At 44.2% G+C, this 21,639-nt stretch overlaps 1 protein-coding gene across 4 annotated transcripts in view; it reads right to left on the reverse strand.

The window, feature by feature from the left end:
* The window catches only part of LOC137771556 (phospholipase A and acyltransferase 3), a 48,935-nt gene that overhangs the window by 19,759 nt on the left and 7,537 nt on the right, over positions 1 to 21,639 (reverse strand). For 3 of the 4 annotated variants that reach the window (XM_068555055.1, XM_068555053.1, XM_068555054.1), the window contains exons 3-4: positions 13,424 to 13,526; positions 8,494 to 8,762 (exon numbers count right to left, since the gene is read on the reverse strand). In XM_068555055.1, coding sequence (XP_068411156.1) covers positions 8,494 to 8,762; positions 13,424 to 13,526 — 372 coding nt within the window. Of the gene's footprint in view, positions 1 to 832; positions 1,106 to 8,493; positions 8,763 to 13,423; positions 13,527 to 21,639 lie in introns of those variants that run through there. The other variant, XM_068555056.1, reaches the window with a different exon arrangement.

Genomic DNA, 21,639 nt, shown 5'->3' on the forward strand with positions numbered 1-21,639 from the left:
TGCCTTCTCCCCCAGACCCTCCCCCGAGGGCTCAGCAGCACCTACATCAGTCATGGGACCAGCCACACCCCCAGCCCGAAAGCCCCGAGGCAACCTTGTACCAGGTGACCTGGCCCCACTGGGCAGAGCTGATTGGCCTAGTGGGGCCACCTGACCCGATGGCAGCCAATCAATCAGTAGGCTGAGTTAAGTGTGGTGAGCTGAGCCAATCAGATTCTCTCCCAGGAGCTTGCGCTGGGAGCACCTCGCAGGCCACGGGGAGGGATGAAACTGAGCAGATGTGGGGAGAGAAGCCGCAGGAGCCGGTGTGGGATCAGAGACTTGGCGGTGGGGGGGTGGGGGGGAGGGGGGGAGGGGGGGAGGGGTGTCGTGACAGCCCAAGTGGAGAGGACGCAGGAGTGCTTCGGGGTGGAAGTGATAAGGCTGAGAAAAGCTGTGGAGATCAGAGGGAGATAAAGGAGGTTTTAACAAGATTGGCAAGAGCATATAGTCTTTCCTTATGGCTGAGGTTTGAACCCCGCGGACATAGACTCCACTACTGAGTCCTGGAAGCCAGCCTGGGTCTAGCTCCAGGCCAAAGGTCCTGGGTGTGCAGTGGTCCCTGTTCTTGCATATCAATCGGGTTTGTCTGTCTCCCTTGCTGCCCACCTGTATCCTCACCACTAGAAACCCCCATTACTTGAGATAACCAGAGTTGGACTTTGTTTCCTGCACGTAAAGAATGCAGCCCACAAATAGAAAGTGAGAGAAAATCACCGAAGAGGCAGAGAACAACATGGCATCAGCAGGAACAGAGCGCAGCTGCACCCTCAACAGACTTCACGCCAGGCAGTTCTTGCTGCATTTCCCCCAATAAAATCCTCCTTCGTTGGGCTTTATTTTATTCTGTGAAAATAAGCCTTATTGTAAGACAGAATAAATCCACAAACCAAACCTCAAACCCTCTAGCAAAGAAGGCCCCCTTAATGTATAAATTCACTGCTGACAAGAGAGTCCCTTCAAGTCATTGCTTTTGTTTCTTGTTTCTTGAGAACATGATTCCAATGAGGCCCATGGCTGCCAGGCCCACTCCTGCGATGCCAGCTACCATGATGGCATCTCTGACCTGGAAGAGAGAGGAGGGTGGATGAGGTTGTGTGTCAGGAATCTGAGTACACGCCGTACATTCAACAGGAACATCCAGCTCAGGGAGCCTCCTGTGCCCCTTGGCCTTCTTGACAAACTCAGGAGTCAACTAATATTGGCAGGGAAATGGGGAGAAGAGGGCAGGATGGGGAAGGAGTGGTGGATGGGGCCAGCTGGCCAATGACATACACAGGTCTGAAGCGGGAAACTCACTTCACCCTGTGAGTACTTAAAGCACACATCCCCAGAGGGTGGCTGTGAAAAGGACAGGGAGATGAAGCCAGATGGCTGAAATCCTGGCTGGCCAACAGGGAGCTCTCGAAGTAAGTGTGAAGTTGAAGAGTCATTGCCATTGAATCCTCAATAAACTGTGACCTCCGTCAGAGCAAAACCCTCACTTGCCTTCATCTTCGCTGTATCCCCAGCACCCGGTCCTGCCAGGCGCAGAGGTGCTCTTTGCATGTTCTTAAATGACTCAACTATGAAGAGTAGTAATGTTATACTTTAAATTATTAAGATATCTGACTTGTATTGTTTGTACTAGAAAAAAAAAAACTGTTGCAAAAGTAAGAGTAAGTTTCAGGGTAAAAATTGAACATGTATCAAATTTCACTCTTTCCTAAATCCAACTAAAAGTAAAATAAGGCATTTGTTTTAGGCATAATTCCACTAGGACCCAGAGAACACTAAATGCAATGAAGGCACAATGCCCGAAATCATGAAAACTGTACTTTTTCCCACTAACGGTATCATGAACATGGATCAAGAAATCTCACCCTAAAACCAAGCCAAGCATTTAAGCAGAACCAAGAACTGCAAAGGAAAAGATTCTTAATGATTTTACACCAAGAAGTCCAATGAGACAGTGTACTAAAAATCCCAGTAATAAAAAGGATGAAAATGTGGACTTGGTACCCCAAACCCACATCCTTACATGACACCGCCAACTCTGCCCTTGGTACCCTAAGCACAGAGCTTGCCTAGGTTGTGTATGTTGTGGCCGAAAAATTCCCAGATGCCCACCATAGAGAAGACTTTGAAAAACTTCAGTGGTTAAAAAGAATATATGTTGGCACTGCCCAGGCTTATCTGAGCCATAAACGTGTCCAGCATAGCTGTGTGAAATGCCAGGAAATACACCAGTGTAACTAACATCACAAGGTACCCAGAACACATGTCGACAAAAGTTTGAATGAAGCTACTGACCTAAGGTTTGACTGCCGGTCAGTCTTTAGACCTTCCTGTTAAATTAAAGGTAATTAGGCTTGGCTTTGCGGCAACCGTGGTCCTGTTGGGTTCTTGCTAGGGAGCCTGCATAAAACCACTTGTACCCAGTGTTTTCCTTGCTAAGCTATGTGTCAAGGTGGGAGAAATGGTTTGCAGATAATGGAGTAGGAACAATAAGCCCCCAGTTCTTTACAGAACCTCATAGTGTGAGGAGAAATGCTGATGGAGCCGGTTCATACAAAAGGTACTTTGTCAAGGAAAACAACAATAGCCTCATTGTTTGTGCTCATGCTTTGTACAGAGTCAAAGTGTGTAACTGAATACAAGAAAGTAGTATTTAGTTAGTCCTGAGAGTGCAGATTTTACGGAAAGAATGATCTTCCCAGGAGAGACAGAGCTACCTGCAGATGCCATTGATGATTTTCTTGTTGTAAGGCTGCTGGGTCCACACCGGCCACTGTGCTGAAACTACAACAGTTCTGATCAAGAAAATGGGCTACATGGTGTGCACCAGAGGTCTTCAATCAGAATATTATGAAAGAGAAAAACTGCCCCTCATTATCTTTTCTTTAAAGTGGGCAAACAGTAATCCTATCAGACTGCGGACAATTAGCTGTTTATGCTACACGTCTACTATGAGTTAAGCCCTGGAATTGTTTCTGGGAAAAAAGACAATTCTAATGTGCTTTCTTCACTTTCAGCAATGTTCTAAGTGGATATAAGAAGAGTAATATTATTCAGAAAGCAATTGAATTCAGACTATGAGAGGTTATAAAATAACAATGGTTATAAAATATGTGTACAGAAAGTTGGCTTTAATATTTACAGTAATTTTTAAATAATACCCTATAATTTATCCAGGTTTATGTAATATACACAATACCATTGGCCACATCTTCAATTTCTATTTAGCTTAAAATTTTATCTGACACAGAGTAGACTTCAGCATGAGTGTAGCTCCTAGTTGCTTTTTGCTAGAGTACTATTCAGTACAAGAGCTTACTAAGTATACATTTTTTGAAGCCTGAGTATTTTTAAGTAGGTAGGTGGAAAATAGGACCATCTTGATTAGAATACTCTTAGGCATGGAAAGCACAAACAACATTTTAGTTTAAATCCATTGTTTCCGTTTCTAACTGGAAACTTAGATGAGTCACATATAGTCCGTTGAAGGAAAATCTAGTCTGCTTCAAAGAGCTGAACACAAATAAACATAATGACCAATAAGATCCTTTTCACACAGAAAAATATCCTCATGAGTTAAGTGAAAAAGAGAGCTGCTGCTTTGATGGCTCTTACAAAAAAAAGTACTGCTGGACGTTATCCAGCACCCACTAAATCCACCCTCTCTAGTGAGATGGGAGAAGTGCAGAAGCTACATTATAATTTGGCCACGCCGTGTATTATGATCATTACTCACCTCGGCCAGTACTTCCCAAGGGGGTATAGGCTTGCCCTCTGGGGGAAATTTGGCAATATCTACAGACATTTTGGTTCTTACACCTGGGGGCGGAGGGTGCTACTGGCATCTAGTTGGGAGAGGCCATGGATGCTACTAAACATCCTGCAATACACAGGGCAAGTCATAACAATGAAGACTTATCTTCATTGTTAATGACTCAAAATGTCAATAGTGCTGAGGCCGAGAAACCCTCATCTAGGCCAAGAAATGAAAGAGGAAATCTTTGGAAACAGTATAAATGGCACCTCTTTTTGTTTTGTAGTATGTTCTGGTTTCATGTTCTCTGAGGGGGTCCAGTAGAATTGTTGATGCTGTTTTATCATCGTTGTGTTGTCATCGTTTTGCCTCTTTCAGGTTGCTGGCTAGTACATCGGGCTAAAGCCTCAGGAAGAGAATGGGATGTGTCCAATTTGTATTGTTTCATTTTGCAAGAAGGTGCTTGTAGAAAGAGGAAATGATAAAAAATATTTCTTGGTTCTTTCAGTATCTCAAGGTTTGGAATTGTATTTAAATGCTCTAAATATTATTTGTGCAAAATGGATTAAAGACCTAAATGTAAGGCCAGACACTATCAAACTCTTAGAGGAAAACATAGGCAGAACACTCTATGATATAAATCACAGCAAGATCCTTTTTGACCCAGCTCCTAGAGAAATGGAAATAAAAACACAAATAAACAAATGGGACCTAATGAAACTTAAAAGCTTTTGCACAGCAAAGGAAACCATAAACAAGACGAAAAGACAACCCTCAGAATGGGAGAAAATATTTGCAAATGAAGCAACTGACAAAGGATTAATCTCCAAGATTTACAAGCAGCTCATGCAGCTCAATAACAAAAAAACGAACAACCCAATCCAAAAATGGGCAGAAGACCTAAATAGACATTTCTCCAAAGAAGATATACAGATTGCCAACAGACACATGAAAGAATGCTCAACATCATTAATCATTAGAGAAATGCAAATCAAAACTACAGTGAGGTATCATCTCACACCGGTCAGAATGGCCATCATCAAAAAATCTAGAAACAATAAATGCTGAAGAGGGTGTGGAGAAAAGGGAACCCTCTTGCACTGTTGGTGGGAATGGAAATTGATACAGCCACTATGGAGAACAGTATGGAGGTTCCTCAAAAAACTAAAAATAGAACTACCATACGACCCAGCAATCCCACTACTGGGCATATACCCTGAGAAAACCATAATTCAAAAAGAGTCATGTACCAAAATGTTCATTGCAGCTCTATTTACAATAGCCAGGACATGGAAGCAACCTAAGTGTCCATCATCGGATGAATGGATAAAGAAGATGTGGCACATATATACAGTGGAATATTACTCAGCCATAAAAAGAAACGAAATGGAGGTATTTGTAGTGAGGTGGATGGAGTTAGAGTCTGTCATACAGAGTGAAGTAAGTCAGAAAGAGAAAAACAAATACAGTATGCTAACACATATATATGGAATCTAAGGAAAAAAAAAAAAAAGGTCATGAAGAACCTAGTGGCAAGATGGGAATAAAGACACAGACCTACTAGGGAATGGACTTGAGGATATGGGGAGGGGGAAGGGTAAGATGTGACAGGGTGAGAGAGTGGCATGGACATATATACACTACCAAATGTAAACTAGATAGCTAGTGGGAAGCAGCCGCATAGCACAGGGAGATCAGCTCGGTGCTTTGTGACCACCTATAGGGGTGGGATATGGAGGGTGGGAGGGAGGGAGATGCAAGAGGGAAGAGATATGGGAACATATGTGTATGTATAACTGATTCACTTTGTTATAAAGCAGAAACTAACACACCATTGTAAAGCAATTATACTCCAATAAAGATGTTAAAAAAAAAATTATTTGTGCACACTGACATATGTATTTTACTAAATTACGTAACAATTTTGTGAAGAAATGTTCTACTTATATTAACTTGTGACTCTCTTCTTTAGTCTATTAATAATCACTAAAGGATAACTAAAAATGAGATGATTTGGAGATATTTTATAAATCTACCAAATCTTCTTAAAATAGCACCCTGAATTTGGTATCTTATACTTCCCAAATTTGTATAGTAATCTCTATTTGGAGTTTATTGCTGCATAGCAGGGTGGACATTTACCTGAAGTAGAAGCCAGGTGTAATCAACACCTCAATTGTTATGCAGGATCACCCATGAAATCAGATTTATTTAGCATATGTTCCTCTGTTTTATGCTGATATCATCACTGCTACTTTTTAAAAAACTTCTACTGTACCCAGATGTACCAATAAGTGTTAGTTTTCTCATTGAAAAAGATAAATAATTGGAAAACAGGAGAGAGAAGAAAAGAAAATCAGAGGAGCAGTGTAGGGGTACAACCTCTGAATAATCAGTGGTCCCGAATGAGAGAAGAGAAAATGGAAAATTTCCCAGAATTGAAGGAATAGGGTTTCCACATTGAAAAGTGTCATCAAGTGCCCAGCACAATTCATGAAAACAGATCCACACAAGGTTTATCATAGTGAAATCTCAGAACACTGAAGATAAAGAGAAGATTCTATAAGCTTCCAGAAAGATAAAATTGATCACATACTAAGGATCAAAAATCGGAACCAATTCAGACTTCTCGTAAACAATAGCATAAACTAGATGACAATGGAGCAATACCTTCACATTTTTAAAAAAATTCTTTTCAGCCTAGAATTCCATACCCAGCCAAACTATCAATCAAATACGAGGATAAAATGAAGACATTTTCAGGCATAAACAGTCTTTTTAAAATGCATCCTTTCTCAGAATCTATTAGAGGTGGTATTCCACCAAAACAAGAGAGTAATCCAAGAAAGAGAAAGATGTGAGTTGCAGAGGATAAAAGCATTAATACAGGAGAGAACTGAAGGGCATCTCTAAAGGATGCTAGTAAAGAGAGATACCAGGATGACAGTATGCATCAAATGTGACTCAAAACAAATGTTTTGAAGGCCATTATCCCCCCTAGATAGATATGTTGAGTGTCATCATCACCCAGATTCCTTCTGGTTGCCTCACACTTGTAATCTGAGTCATGAGGTTCCTCTCATGGACCTGCCCACTGACTTTCCCAGAAGGAGCCTCTTATAAACTGTCAGGGAAATTGAAACTAGACTCTGACTCAGAGATTCTGGGACTCTTCACCAAACATTGGCAGTATTGCCCTATCCTTCCCTAGCTAGGTGTGTACTTGCTACTAGTCAATTTTTGTATTAATCATCTTTCACATTCACATATATATATATACACACACACACACTTTTATTTATTGTATGTATGTACATATATGTATATGTAAATATATGTATCACATATACATGTACTTATAAACATTTTTATATATTTACATACATGTTTATTGAATAATAATAACATGAGTGATTGAAGAAAAAAAATAAGAGAATACCCATTGGAAGATATCTACTGTATCATCACAGAGCATAGGATGAACTAACCAACATGCAAGTCAGTGTAGTAAACACAGCTGATTATCAGCAGTATGAGGAAGGCTGAGCATGATCCTTGTAGGGGGTGTTGGTGGATGCCTCCCCAGCAAGTCACTGTGGCCCAGACAGGCCAGTGGACAAGACACTGGGTGAACCAAGAAAAAGAATGAAGATGAGGACCATTATGACTACTTCAACTACTACAATTTATTAAGTGTATTTTCTGAGTTGCCACTCTGCTAGCCTAAGGATGCTCTTATTTAATTCACACAGTAACCCTCCTAGATCAGTATTATCACTTGTACTTTACCAGGGTTTAGAGAACATGAATCAATCTGTCTGCCAGGCCATGCCCTTGACCACCACAATGACCAAGGAAGAAGAGACCAGATCTCAAAAAATTAAAAAGTACTGAAAATCAACAACCTGATGGATCTTAAACTCATCCTTTACTGAAAGAAAAAAAAATCATACTCTTTTGCATCAACAGGCATCCAAGAACTTTTTCAAACAATTTCTCACACACACACACACACACACACAAAAATGAGGGGGCTGCAGGGAAGGGCCAGAAAAGGAGAGCAGAAAGTGAGAGAAAATGGGAAGGAATTTAGTTACCCAGGTGAAAAAGCAATTCAAAGAAGAGAGTGGCCATGGCCAAAATCAGCTAAGTAAATAAACACACCTGCATCCCCTGGGGCCTCCCGGACTGCCCCTTGGCTTCAGGCAGGGCTAAGCACAGGGCTTTTTATAAGTCCCGGCAGACCTGGGCTTCAGATCCCACCTCTGCTACTTATCAGCACAGTTGGAGACAACTCTCAGGAAAAGAGACAACACAGATTTGTTTGATGAAATGAATGGCCATCAACAAGTGCTGTGAGCCTCAGTTTCCACATCTGTGAAGCGGGATAGTAAAACCTGCCTCTGAGGTTGTGGGAAGGGTATATCTCAGGGCCAGGCAGCCAGGGAGGGCTGGGCACCGGGCTGACAGTGAAGGCTGTGCTCACACCCTCGGCCATCGTCCCCCGACCACACTGGTCCGCGGTGCCCATCTCCCCACCCTCCTCCCCACCCCAACTGTGACATCCTTGAGGGCAGGGTTCTGCCTCTGTTATTCTGTCTTGTTTGTGCCCCTGTCTCCAGCCCAGCCCAGCCCACACTGATGCCCAGGTCAGCTGAGGAAATGGTCTGGTTCCCAGGGATGGGGACACACTGAGGACGCACCTGGTCACTGCGGGGGACCCCGTAGCGCAGCTCGTTGACGAAGTGCTCGCAGTTCTCACTGGTCAGCTTGTAGAGAACTTCCTGGCCCACCAGCTCCTCCGCCCGCTGGACAATTTTGTTGGGAGGCAACGGCGCGTACTTGCCATCGTGCTTATTGTTGACCTGGTACCGGTCTCTCCCGGCCACGTCGCACAGCCGATCCTTCTTCACTATGGCCTTGTCGGCCAGCGCAGACATGGCACTGGCCATACCAGCTCCCGCGATTTCACCTATGGATTCAGGATGAGAAACAGCAGGACTGGTCCTGAGCCGGCCCACAGGGGCTCAGAGCAGCCCCAAGCCTGGCATCCACCACATCCACAAGGGCATGAGCAGATGTGAAAGGGCCACAGCTGTGTGGCTATGAATAAGGCGCTTATGGTCTCTAGGCCTTGGTTTCCTTATCTGAAATGAGGAGGAGTAAAGTTCCATGATTTGTTGTGATTATTTTTAACCTAGAGAAGCTGGCCTCGTACACCCTCTTGTTTGTGCAAATATGGGCCCTGAGCACACCCACCTCCTGGGAGGAATAGAGTGTGAACTTTTTGTGATCCTAAAAATGCTACACTTCCTTGACACATACAAAGCTGATTACTGCAGAAAAGGTAGATGGATTTGCAGAAGTGGATCCCATCCTTCTTGGAGCAAAGGGACCAAAACCCCACAGCTGCTCCCAGAGGTGTGACACCAGGGAGGTCCACGGGGAGGGGCTGGAAGAGGCAACAAGTTTCCAGAAATGAAACTGCCTTGAAGCAAGGGATTTTGGCTCAGTGGAAGGACCAGGATAGCTGGGAGGGAAAGCTGATGCCAGCACAGAGATTGGGCATAGCTCCTGAGGCAACCAGCCTACCCCGTGGGGGGAGGGGCAAGCTTTTGGTATGATGGCTGAAGAGGTGGGCTTGCACTACAGAGGCGGACCCCAGGGAACATCGCAGAGGAGGCTCACTGTTCCTCAAAGAGCCTCTGTGGCCCTGCCGCGATCGATCGGGAACCCCCAGGGCTCTTCTCAGCAGGGGAAACATCCTATTACACTGGGCAGGACCCATCTTCCGCTGTGACACCATGTGACAGCAACAAGCAATGGCAAGAGGGTCTGACCAGAGGCCAGGTCCTGTTCTGCTAGGCTTTCCAAAGAGGACTAAACCCCTCTGCCCTGAGCATAATCCTGAGATTTTAGAAAATCAGAAGAATTCAGACTTGCTACTAATAGGGCACGAGGTGCTTGAGGATTCAGTGAAGTAAATAAAAGATGGTGCTGTGTTTGAGCCCCGAGTTTGTGGAAAGGCTCAGTGTGGTGATTGGATCAGGGGAGCTCCTGAGACCCATCCACCTTCAGCCCCTAGGCGCGTGGGTGGCAGGGCTGGGACTGGGGCGAGGCAAGCAACGTGCCTGGAGCACAGAATTTCTGGAGGTACCAACTCTCAGGGATGCAAGTTCAGAGTCAACACCTAAGAGTGAGGGCTTCCTTACACTTCACACCCTGGGTACCACCCTGGTGAGTGAGTGCACAGGCTGACAGTCAGAAGCTCTGGGATCTGATTCTGGCTCCATCACTGAATGGTCTTGACACGTCACTTAACTTTGCTGAGCCAACACTGGGAATCCACAAATACCAGCTAAGATGGATTCACGGACACACATCAATATAGGAATTTAAAGTTCCTTTTAAAAGAATTATTTGACTTTTTAAAGTTAGTCTATTAAAGAAAATACCAATTAAATAATTGGAGAGAGGACACAAGGATATGGCAAGCAATCAGTGACTAAATTTTGGGAAACCTCAGACTTGACAGTATAGCAGCATGTGTAAGGGCAGGGAACAGAGAGTCAGATAGCCAGGGTTTGAGTCCCACCTCCACGACTTTCCTGCTATGTGACCTTGGACAAGTGGCTCAATTTCTCTGAGTCCACAATTCCTTGTAGAATAGGGTCAGTTCTACCTGTGCCTACAGTACTGGACGGGGAGCTGCAAGGATTAAAGAAACTGACTAGGTAAGGTGCCTCCACCAGTGCCTGGCACAGGGTGAGTGCCCAGCAAGTGTCCGCTCTCATTAGTATTGGGTTGTTCTCTAAGCTTCCTTCCAACTCTAATTTCCACCGTTTTCTCAGTAGCAGGAGGTCAGTCCTCCTTGCCTCACCTATTTCACGGGGCTCCTGTGAAGCTCGAGTGAGAAGATGCAGATAGAAGCACATTTCCCTCTAAGGAGCATCACTCACCCAATGAAGGGTGTCACACCTGTCCACCCAGATCTCCTGTCATGCCGTTCCCTGCCTCCTGTCCAGCAGTTACACCCACTCAGTGCAGTCAAGCAATCCTGAGGCCCTACTACGTGCCGGGCCTTGCCCAAGGTGCTGAGCACAGACATGAACTAGATAGCGCACCTGCCCTCAACTAGTTTACACTCTAGTGAAAGGACACTGACAAGGAACAAATAGAAAAAATAACACACTTTCAGGTACTGGAAATGCTATGGAGAAGATTACGTGAAGTCACATAGGAGAGGATGACCAGGGCAGGCTGCTCTCACTCGGGGTGGGGAGGGCCACGCCCAGAAACAGGCATTTGAACTGAGACTTGAACGATGAAGAGGAGGCAGCTGTGCTGAGAGCCAGGAAAGAGCGTCACAAGCAAAAGGTAGAGCAAAGGCAAGGACCTCGGGAAGAAAGGCACGTCGCATGCTTGAGGCTGCGAGGAGGCCAATGTGGCTGAAGTCTAGAGACCCAGGAGGAGAGAAGAGGAAGCTTCAGGAACGTCAGAGAGGCAGGCAGAGGCCAGACCACGTCAGGCTCACAAGCCACAGCACAGATCTGAAACTTATTCTACGTGTGATGGAAAAGCCAGTCGAAATTAAAAGAAGATGAGTGACATAATCAGATTTACACTTTGGAATGATCACGCTGGCTGCCCAGTGAAGGAAGGACTGACCGTAAGTAGACAAGAGGCAGAGAGACCAACCAGAAGCTGCAGTAGCATCAGGTGAGAGAGGATGGTAGCTTACCCCAGGGAACAGCAATGGACATGCTGAGAAGTGATCAGATTGGCGGTCTGATTTGGAGGTAAAGCCAATAGGATTTCCTGATGGATTAGACGTGGGGTGAGAAGGATCAAGGATGATGCCTAGACTTTTGGCCTAAGCAACTGGATGGTACTGTCCACTGGAGCCCTCCATTTGGGGTGTGTCAAGTTCAACATGCCAACTAGACACCCAAGTGAAGATGCCAAGTCGTCAAGAGGTTACACACGTCTGAAGCTGAGCAGGGTTAAAATCAAGTTAAGGTAATGGTCTAAGGGAGACACCGACAAATAGAAGGTGTTAGAAGCCAGGGGACCGGATGAGGGAGGAGTAAGGATTAGGGGTATTGGAGAGGAGGAGCCCCCCACACACAGGAGGCCAAGAAGGAAGGGCCCAGCGGGAAAGGAAGAAAGGCAGCGCCAGGTGAAGAAAAGAGAGAGGCCACTCATGTTAAATGCTGCAGAGAAGCCAAGTAAGCCGTGACCAGGATATTGATTGTATTGATGTAGCCTTGATAAGAGCTGCTCCAGGAGGGGGGTAAATACTCCCTGGTGGAGGGAACAGAAGAGAGGATGGGAAGTGAGGAACCAGCAGGGGCCACGGCAGACAAGAGATCTGCTCCATGGGAAGTTAGCTAGAGAGGATGTGAGGTCGAAGGGGTGTTTGTTTGTTTTATCAGTGGGAGATATTCCAGTGGTTTCTAGGCCAACAGGAATAATACAGAATTATTATTAATTTGAGGGCACAGTGCTTGTGAAAGTAAGAGAAGGGGGTCCAGGGCCCACACCTAAAGGCTGGCTTTTAAAATAAGGGCAGGGGCACATTTGCACTGTAACAGAAGAAAAGGCAGATTATGTGGTTCTAGATGTTGGTGGTTTGGTTGATCAGGGGTGGGGATGGTGACATCTACCCTGGTTACTTCTGATTTCTCTATAAATACAGGGTGAGGTCATTCATTTTGCTACCATTCTTGGTCAGCAAAAGACACATCCAAGAATGTCCACAGCAGCTGCACCCAGAGCAGCCCACTGATGGAAGCATCTGATGCCCATCAGCAGAAGAACAGATAACAAACTGGGCAATGTCCATATAACCAAGGACACGCAGCAATGGAAAAGTAAGAACAACACAGATGACCTCACGGGCCCAGGGAAAGAGCCGGACACAAAAGAGCACAGGCTGTGTGATTCCTCTGCTCTGAAGTTCTACAACAAGCACAGCTAACCGACGGCAGGAGAACCTAGAAGAGTGGTTGCCTCTACGGAGGGAGAGAGCACATTGAAGAGGCACGAGGGGGTCTTTTTGGGGAGCGGAAATGTTCTAGATCTTGATCCGGTCATTGTCACATGGATGGATACATTTTTTTAATTCACTGACTATACACTTGACGATATTGTGCCCTTTACTGTATTTCGGTTATACCTCAGTTTAAGTAAAACGTTTGAGAAAATGGGTGGGGAATTCTCCCAATAATCCTCCACATTAAGGATTCTTAACATCAGTTTACAAATGAGGAAACCAAGGCCGGAGAGTGAAAATGGATTCACAGCCAAGTCTGCTGCCCAAACACCTGTGCTCTTCCCAGGAGATTTGCACTTCAGGATCGAATGTGTTTTATACGAAGTCATAATACATAAAATACATGAAAAGCAGAACTGCCCCCTTGGAAGCCCACCTCAGTCTCTCTGCATGGCCCTGGTGTTCCAAGGTGCAGAGTCTGAAAACCACTGCCCCACACCGAGCTGTCTTCTTGTAGCACCCAGGAACCAACCGCCAGTTGGGGGCGAAAGAAGAATGTTGGGGTCCCCTGTGAACCCCAGCTCCCCCATCTCCCTCTGCTCCCAGCCCCAGCACAGTGGAGCCCTGGGCACCCTTACTTGGGGGGGCCAGGTGGATCACATATCCATCGCCAACGTAGACGGCCCAGTGTCTGTAGAAAGGGCGGAAAATCTCGATCAGGTCTCCAGGCTGGGGCTCTGACTGCAAAACCAAGAAGAGGACTGTTTCAGGTGATACAAGTGCTTGGAACCAGGGGCAGGGCTCAGCTAGGAGGGTGCAGCTCCGCGGCCTCCAGCTAACAGCTCTCCAGGGTTTCCTCCTGAGCCCCGCCCAGCCAGTCCAATGCCAGTCCGACTTCACAAGCCTGTGTCCCAGACCTGCAGGGACTACGGGCCTGCCCACCTGTCATTACAACCTGCAAAGTGCATGCCTAAAGGGTTTCTTCATTAGCTGGGGTTTCTGCCTTATTGTTCCTCTTTCTAGGAGTATTATTTATTGAACTCTTACTCAGAGCCAAGCAGTCTGCTAAGTGTTTTACAGGCGTAGCTCAATAAATTCACACAACCCTCCTATGAGGTGGGCACTGCTGTGAACCCCATGTTATGAACGAGGATATCAAGGCTCAGAGATGCAAAGGAATGTTCTCAAAGCCACACAGCCCCTGAGTGACGTGGCCAGGACTCAACGCTAGGCTGCCTGATTCCCAGGCCCAGCGTCTTGACCACCACACTGACCGTCAGGCAACACCACAGGTTATTTGATTAGAGCTGTGCATCTGGAGACTCTGCCGGGGGGTCAAATTGGGGGGTGTCACACAGACACTCCCCGACCTGGCCCAGGGCCTGGCAGAGAACTGGTGTCAACCTCTGGCAGTAATGTCTCCCTGACTGCTCATCCCAAGGATAAGAGGGTGTATGTGTGTGTGTCAGTGTGTGTGCGTGTGTGTGTGCGTGTTGGGGTGTATGTGTGTGTGTGTGTGTGTGTGTGTGACAAGCAAAGGAAAACTCTCCCCTGCACTGTGCCCGCACCAGTACTCCTGACACTGGATGTGTGGGTTTTCCAAGCTAAGCGATTCAATCCTCAGTGCACGCTGACCGGCACCCACAGTTTACCTCAGTTCTGACACTAACGGCCCGGAGTTAGCACAGACCCACAGGCTTAGTCCCAGAAGACTGAGGTCCCCCCACACACTTTAGACGCCAACTGCAAGTTGCAGGTTGTTAGCTGTGTTCTGAACAACCGGCTGTAAATTGGGGGCTCCCACAGCCCCCTCCTTGGGTTCAGTACTTTGCTGGAACACCTCATAGAACTCAGGAAAACAGTTTACTTGCTAGATTACCAGTTACTAGAAAATATACAACACAGGAATAGCCAGAAATGCAGAGGGCAAGCTGTGGCGGGAGGGGCACAGAGCTTCCATTACCCCTCTGGGGACCGGCACTCTCCAGCACCCCCATGCTTTCACCAACAGCCTAGGTTAGGGGTTTTATGGAGGCTTCATTATGTAGGCACGATTGATTAAATCATTGGCCACTGGTGATTAATGCAACCTCCAGCCCTCTGATCACCCGGTCGGTTGAAAGGGGCTTATTCTGAATGACGAAAGACATTCCTCTCACCTCTACTGCTCAGGAAATTACTCGGGTTTTAGGAGCTCTGTGGCAGGAACCCGGGACCAAGACTAAATATCCATTTCTCATTATATCACAGTGAGCGTGTGTGGGAGTGAGGGTGTGAGCGTGTGTGCAGGGGAAGGTGGGAAGGATGCTGAAATGCTCCTTGGAGCCCCGCCCTGTTAGGGGAGCACAGCAGCCCAGAGCCTGAGAAAACCTGGGGAGGTTCAAGAACACTTTCATTCAACCTATTGAGGTCCCAGTGCCAGACACTGGGCTAAGTACTGCGGGTAGGGACACTCTGACCTGGACCAGGATCAGGGCTGATGAGCTTCTGTGGTCCAAACCAACCTTAAATCTCTTTCGAACACCTGGAGACAGAGCCCATCAGTGGTCGTTCCAGTCCTCTGTCCTTTCCTGCTCACCTGCTTGCTCTTAGGGGACAGACCCATAGGGGTTTGCCCACATCCCACTGCCAAACTCTGTGGGCCTGACTGAGAGATTCCATCAAAGATGATGGGGGAGCATGGACTCCCCCTTGTATGGCCTCCCCTGGGATAAGAATGATGGTCAGTGGAAGAGCCAATCACAACTCTATAATGGCTAGGAAGCAGGGTCAATGACAGTTCATTTCTACTTATAGAAACAATAAAACTGCAAACAAACATCCCACGTGGTAGGAAAAAAATCTTTTCACAGGAATTTTACAGATAAATCATATTGTCTTATTGCAGTGATTATAATTTATCTTCCCAGAGGAAGGCGCCCAGAACTTACTGGGAAGCTTTCAGAACACTGGACAATGGTCACAATTGATGAATCCCATTTGTTTTCCAGAATAAAAGAAAAAGTATATATTAATTGTTTGGTGAGAGTTATGGGGTCTTCAAGGATCCCCAAAGAGCAATTTAACTGGACATTTCCATGAATAAGCCAGGACATAAAAGCAAGGCAGAGACCCAGCCCTCAGGGAGGCTACTGATTAGAAAAGGAGACAGTTGGGACATCAGTAATATGACGTCAAGTAATAAGCAGCCAGTAGGTACACAGACCCAAGGAGCTCAGGAGCTCACTGTGTTCCAGACGGATATCAATGAAAGATATTGATATACAGAGAAACATGCTTGCAAAAATAAATAAATAAATATAAATATATATATACATACACACACACACAGACACACACACACACAGTGACAAAAATATCTACAAAGAAACTCAGACTTTATAACACTAAATACTGATGCTAAGTGAAAGAAGCCATACCAATAATCTACATACTATGTGATTCCATTTACATGTCATTCCAGAATAGGCATCACCATAGGACAGTAAAGTAATCAGTGATTGTCAGGGGCTAGGAGTCAGGAGAGGGGTTGACAAGAAAGGGGAATGAGGAAATTTCAGAGCAATTAAACTTTATGTACTGTCCTGTATTTGATGGCGGTGAATGGTTACTCAGTTGTCCATGTTAATCAGAACTCATCGAACTGAACACTAAAAGGGTAAATTAGACCTTAACTTTTTTAAACACTAATTTTTTTAATAAATAAAAAATTTTAACTTAAAAAAAATGGATATCCACAATTTGAAAGCAAAAAAGCTGTGATTTTCTTTTTAATACTCAGTCATGTTGCCTGTCCCTTGTAAGGGCAAAAGGCACATATTTCCAAATATGCACTAGCTTAAAACATGACACCACTCAAGGAAACTTCTTTTAAAAAATGAAGTGAAAGGTGCTGGACTCGCCCACGGAGCCCTGTGCACTAGTTAGAAGCAAGGACTCGATGTTCACATGACCATGTGGATAATCTTTTAGATACAGTGCTGAGTGAAAAAATGAGATTGAGCTCCGCAAAATACCACTTATACATATTAAAGATATCCACACACAAACCAATAATACATGTCTTAACCAGAACCATACCCAAAAAAACAATTTTTAAAAACAACAACAAAAGAATCTAAAGAATACATATTAAATATATTACAATGCTACATAGCCATTGGGAAGATGGAGAGGGAGAGGAATGATGATAAAAGGGAACTTAAAAAAAAAAAACAGAAGACAAGGGGTCTTGCAGGGACCAGTGAGAACAGGGTGCCATGAACAGGGATATAAATAATTCACACCCTTTCACTAAACTCTAATTGGAGAAACAACTGCTTAATGATACACACAGCCAACTGAGCTGAATCAAAATTAAGAACTCAAGAAAGCATGTTATAAAATTAGAAATATGAGAACAAAAGTCCTTGGGCCAAATTTGTGCCTCTGCTTATTTTTGTATGCAGGCAAAGAATGATCTTCACATTTTTCAGTGGTTGGGGGAAAAGTCAAAAGAAGAAGAATATTTTGTGACACATGAAATTATATGAAATTCAAACTTCAGTATCTATAAAGCTTTATTGGCACAAAGCCACCCCCATCATTTACCTTGTGGCCGAGGCTGCTTTCTCTCTACAGCAGTAGAGTAGTTGCAACAGAGACCAGAGATAGTAAAATATTCACTCTCTGGCCCTTCAGTTTGGATCAACAGTGATCCTTCTCTCACTCAGCTTGATCCCCAGTCCCAGAAACCTAGTTGTACCCTGTTGTCAGGTGGTTCTTCCCCCAGGAACAAGGTGAGCCAGCAGGAAGCCAGAAACTCTCCAGAGCACAGTAACCAGGGCTCTCCCACACAACACAGCCAATGACAGTGGCAAAGCAGAGACTCTGCACCCACAGGATTTCAGAACAAAAAGTCTTTATCCTCTCCACAAAAGCACGGTTTACAAAGAGCTGTGTAACAGCCATTTGCCTTAGCAAGCAAATGGAGAACAATATCTGGCCTCTGCAATTCACACTGGAAAAACCACCTAAACGACCATTAATAAGGACCAACGAAATTAATTATGTTATATTTATATGTACAAACAGCCAATAGAGAGAACAAGTTGGATTTACGTAAGCAGACATAGAAATAATCAAAACAAGTAAGTTGGAAAACATTATCCCATTTTTGTTTAAAAAACATTGTTATACATTCACATGCAAAATGTATTATACACTATGTATGAGCTGAGGAAAATACACCAAACTGTTGTGTATTATATACAGTGGGGGTTGGGATTCAGAGACTTTTATATTTTGCTATATTATTTTATTATTTTCTTACCAATGTGAATTATTTTTATAATAAAAACTTTTATTAAAAGAGTTTTAGATGGGAAAACATACTTCATATTGATGAACTTGCAGTTTTTTAATTGAAAAAGGTGGATGTTATCTGTCACCAAAACCTCTTGAAACCATCTCCCATCTGGAGCCTGTAAATATTACCATGTTAATGATGCTTAAAAATCATTAACACTTAAATGTAACACATAAAAGCATAAAATAAAATTTAAAATAATATAGATGGATATGTTTCAGATCTTAGAATAGAGGAAGAAATTCTAAAGATAAAGTCCAAAGAAAAAGGCATAAAGTAAAAGACTGAGAGTTTTTACAATTGAAAAATGTTACAGTTCTTATTAAAAGTTTCTATCATTGCCTGTTAACGTTCATACTCCCTTTTAAGAGAAAATGACCACCCACAATCCCGACTGCCCAGGCAGCCATATTTTATATCATGTGACCATTTCATCCCAGCCTCCATCAGCTAGACTAGAAAAAGGCACGGTTCCCAAGCAGGTCACCATCCTATGATCCTCCATGATAAGTGGACCTGGGCCAACCAAATTTTCTCTCTCTCTCTCTCTCAAAAATCGGAACCAAGTAATGAAAAAGAAAATAGGTTTTGGCAGAGAGGCTAAAATTGAAAAGTCATGACAAAGAGGAGGCAAGGGAGACCCCAGTGAACCACAGGCCAAACCAAGGGTTGGAGTTCTCACACCCACTCTGACCAAGTAGAAGACCCCTGTTGACAGTGGGAGAGAAGGAAGCAGGCACATCAAGAACAGCTAGCTGAGTCACACCAGTGGTGGAGCACTAGAGGAGAGATGCACAAACTCCAGCTGCTGAGTGCCTGGAATCACCATGATCCTGAACTGCCTCCCAGCCCCTGGGAGGCCCAGCCTTAATACAGCTCCTATACTTAGATTTTCAAGAGAATCCCCTTACCGCTCCACATGTGTCCTTAGAATAAACTTTTTTCACTTGAGCTAGCTTAAGTGGGCTGCTGGTTACTTATAACCAAAAGAGCCAGACCAACTGGAAGAAAATGACAGCTTTAATACATAAAGAGTTTTTATGAATCAATAAAAAATGTAAACACCAAAATAGAAAAAAATGGAGAAAGGGTATAATAAATAATTTTAAAAGGAGAAATACATATTACCACTAATACAAGAAAATACATTCTATCTCACTAGTAATCAAATTAAATTAAAAACTGGTTTGGGGGAAGATTAAAATACTAATATTAAATATAGGAAAAGATGCAGGTAAACAGGCACCCTCAGTCACTGCTGGTAGGAGTATAAATAAATACAACTTTTCTGAAGGTCAATTTGGCAATCTGTATCACTAACCTTAAAAATATTCGTATCCTTTGACCCAATTTCTATTTATAGACCAGATCTTAAGGAAATAATCTGAAATACCTACAAAAGATGTCACAAAGTCACATCTAATGGCAAAAAATTAGATACCTAAATATCCTACATAAAGAGATTAGTTAAATATTGCCATAATTATATATTAATATACAGTTATGTTTTAAAAGTTATATTTAAAGGAATACTTAAGGACAAGAAATGTCCATAATAGAATGGTAAGTAAAAAAGCTTTACAATCAACGATAACTCAATTTTTTTTAAGTAAAAATAAAAAAAGCTTTACACAAAACGGTATTTTTTTTAAACTTTGTTCAAAAAAGATAACCAACACATTTTTTTTTGAAAACTGTGGAAATACACCAAAACGTAAACAGTGTTTATTACTAGGTGGTGAAACTTGGGGTATTAATTTTCTTTTTAATTCTGTTCTAGTTTTCCAAATGTGTAAATACATATATATTTGTTTTAGAATCAGAAAACAATGTAAGGCTTGACAAACACCAGTGTGTTCAATCTGGGGTAATCCGTACAATTACTATTATGTAACAAAATAAATACACACAACAAAAAACTAGAAAGATGTATACTAACATCCTAACAGAGATTCCCGCCAGGGGCTGGGGCTAAGTGTGGTTATTGTGATTATTTTGCTTCCTTCTATTTTTCTGCATTTTCCAGCTTTTCTGCAATGAGCAGAAAAGTTTATAACATGCTTTGCAACACTGTTATGAAAATTATTCAAACATTAGTTTGAATTTTCAAATGTTCAAAATTGAAAGCATTTTTCAGTAAACATCTGTATGCCCCACCACCTACATCTACTGTTATGCTACTGAATTTGCTTTATCACAAATATGTCCACCTACTCCACACAAATTACAGGAGGGGAGGTTGCTGGCATGCGTGCAGAATCACCCTGCCCTTAGCAAACACCCTCCCCCACCCCAGGGAAACAGTGTAACTGGTCAACGACACTCCTTGAGAATCCCTTCACTTTGGGGATACCCACCTCTGCCTGAGAGGGTCAAGGAACTCTTTCATTTGCTCATTCATTCTACAGATGTTCACAGAGCTGGGCACCTGGGCTACGCCTATGAACAAAAGCCGAGATACCTGACTTCACGGAGCTTTTGTTCAGCATCAAGGAGAGAGACAGAAATTTTTTTTCAATTTCTTTAAAGCCTTAGTAAATGAGTAAATCATACAGAATAGTAGAAGAGATACCAAATAAAAACAAAAAGAAAGAAAGAAAAGGTAGGGCAGGGTTAAGGGGCTGGAGTGGGATGGGAAGGGGGAGGGGATTGCAATAGTAAAAGGGGGTCAGGGAAGGCAGAGAGTGGGCCCTGCAGATGTTGAGAAGACCCAGGCCGAGGGGACAGCCTGAGCAAAGGCCCCAGGTAGGAGTATGTTAGGGGAACAGCCCGGAGGCCAGCGTGGCTGGAGTGGAGTGGGGAGTGGAGGAGGGGAGGATGGAGGTTGGAGGATGGAGAGAGAAGCTGATGGCTCAGACAAGATGGGGGGAGCAGGGGATGAGAAGTAATGCATTCTGGATTTCTTTGAAGGCAGAGCCAACAGGATTTGCTGTTGCAATGAGGTAAGGTGTGAAGGAAAGAGGAGTGAAATGTGACTTCAAGGTTTCGGGGAGGCTGAATGGGCAGGCTGCAGACACGGAGGGCACGCTGGGTTGAAATAGCCACCAGGTAGCCACCTGGAGAGGCAGGGAGGCAGCTGCATGCGCGAGTCTGGAGGTCAGAAGAGGGGTCTGGGGTGAGGGTCACTGTCGATCTTTAGGAGAACAGCTCCTGTTGGGAGTTGGAGGCGAAAGCCGGCTGAAATGGGTATAAGAGAGACTAGGAGAGGACCTCCTCCTAGAAAAGGGAGCAGCTGAGATTTTGCTGAAGTCTTAAAAGATGACAGGGAGCGTGTACATGGTAAACACAGAATTCAAACCCAAATCCTGCACTTTTGTTTTGTTTTGTTTTGTTTGGCCACACCTCGAGGCATGTGGGATGTAAGTTCTCCCACCTGGGATCCAACCCGTGCCCCCTGCAGTGGAAGCGTGGAGTCTTAACCACTGGACCACCAGGGAATTCCCCCAAATCCTTCACTCTTTTTTTTTTTTTTCCATATATATGGAATCTAAAAAAAAAAATAAATGT

Source organism: Eschrichtius robustus, chromosome 11 (genome assembly GCF_028021215.1).
Source record: "Eschrichtius robustus isolate mEscRob2 chromosome 11, mEscRob2.pri, whole genome shotgun sequence".
NCBI lineage: Eukaryota > Metazoa > Chordata > Mammalia > Artiodactyla > Eschrichtiidae > Eschrichtius > Eschrichtius robustus.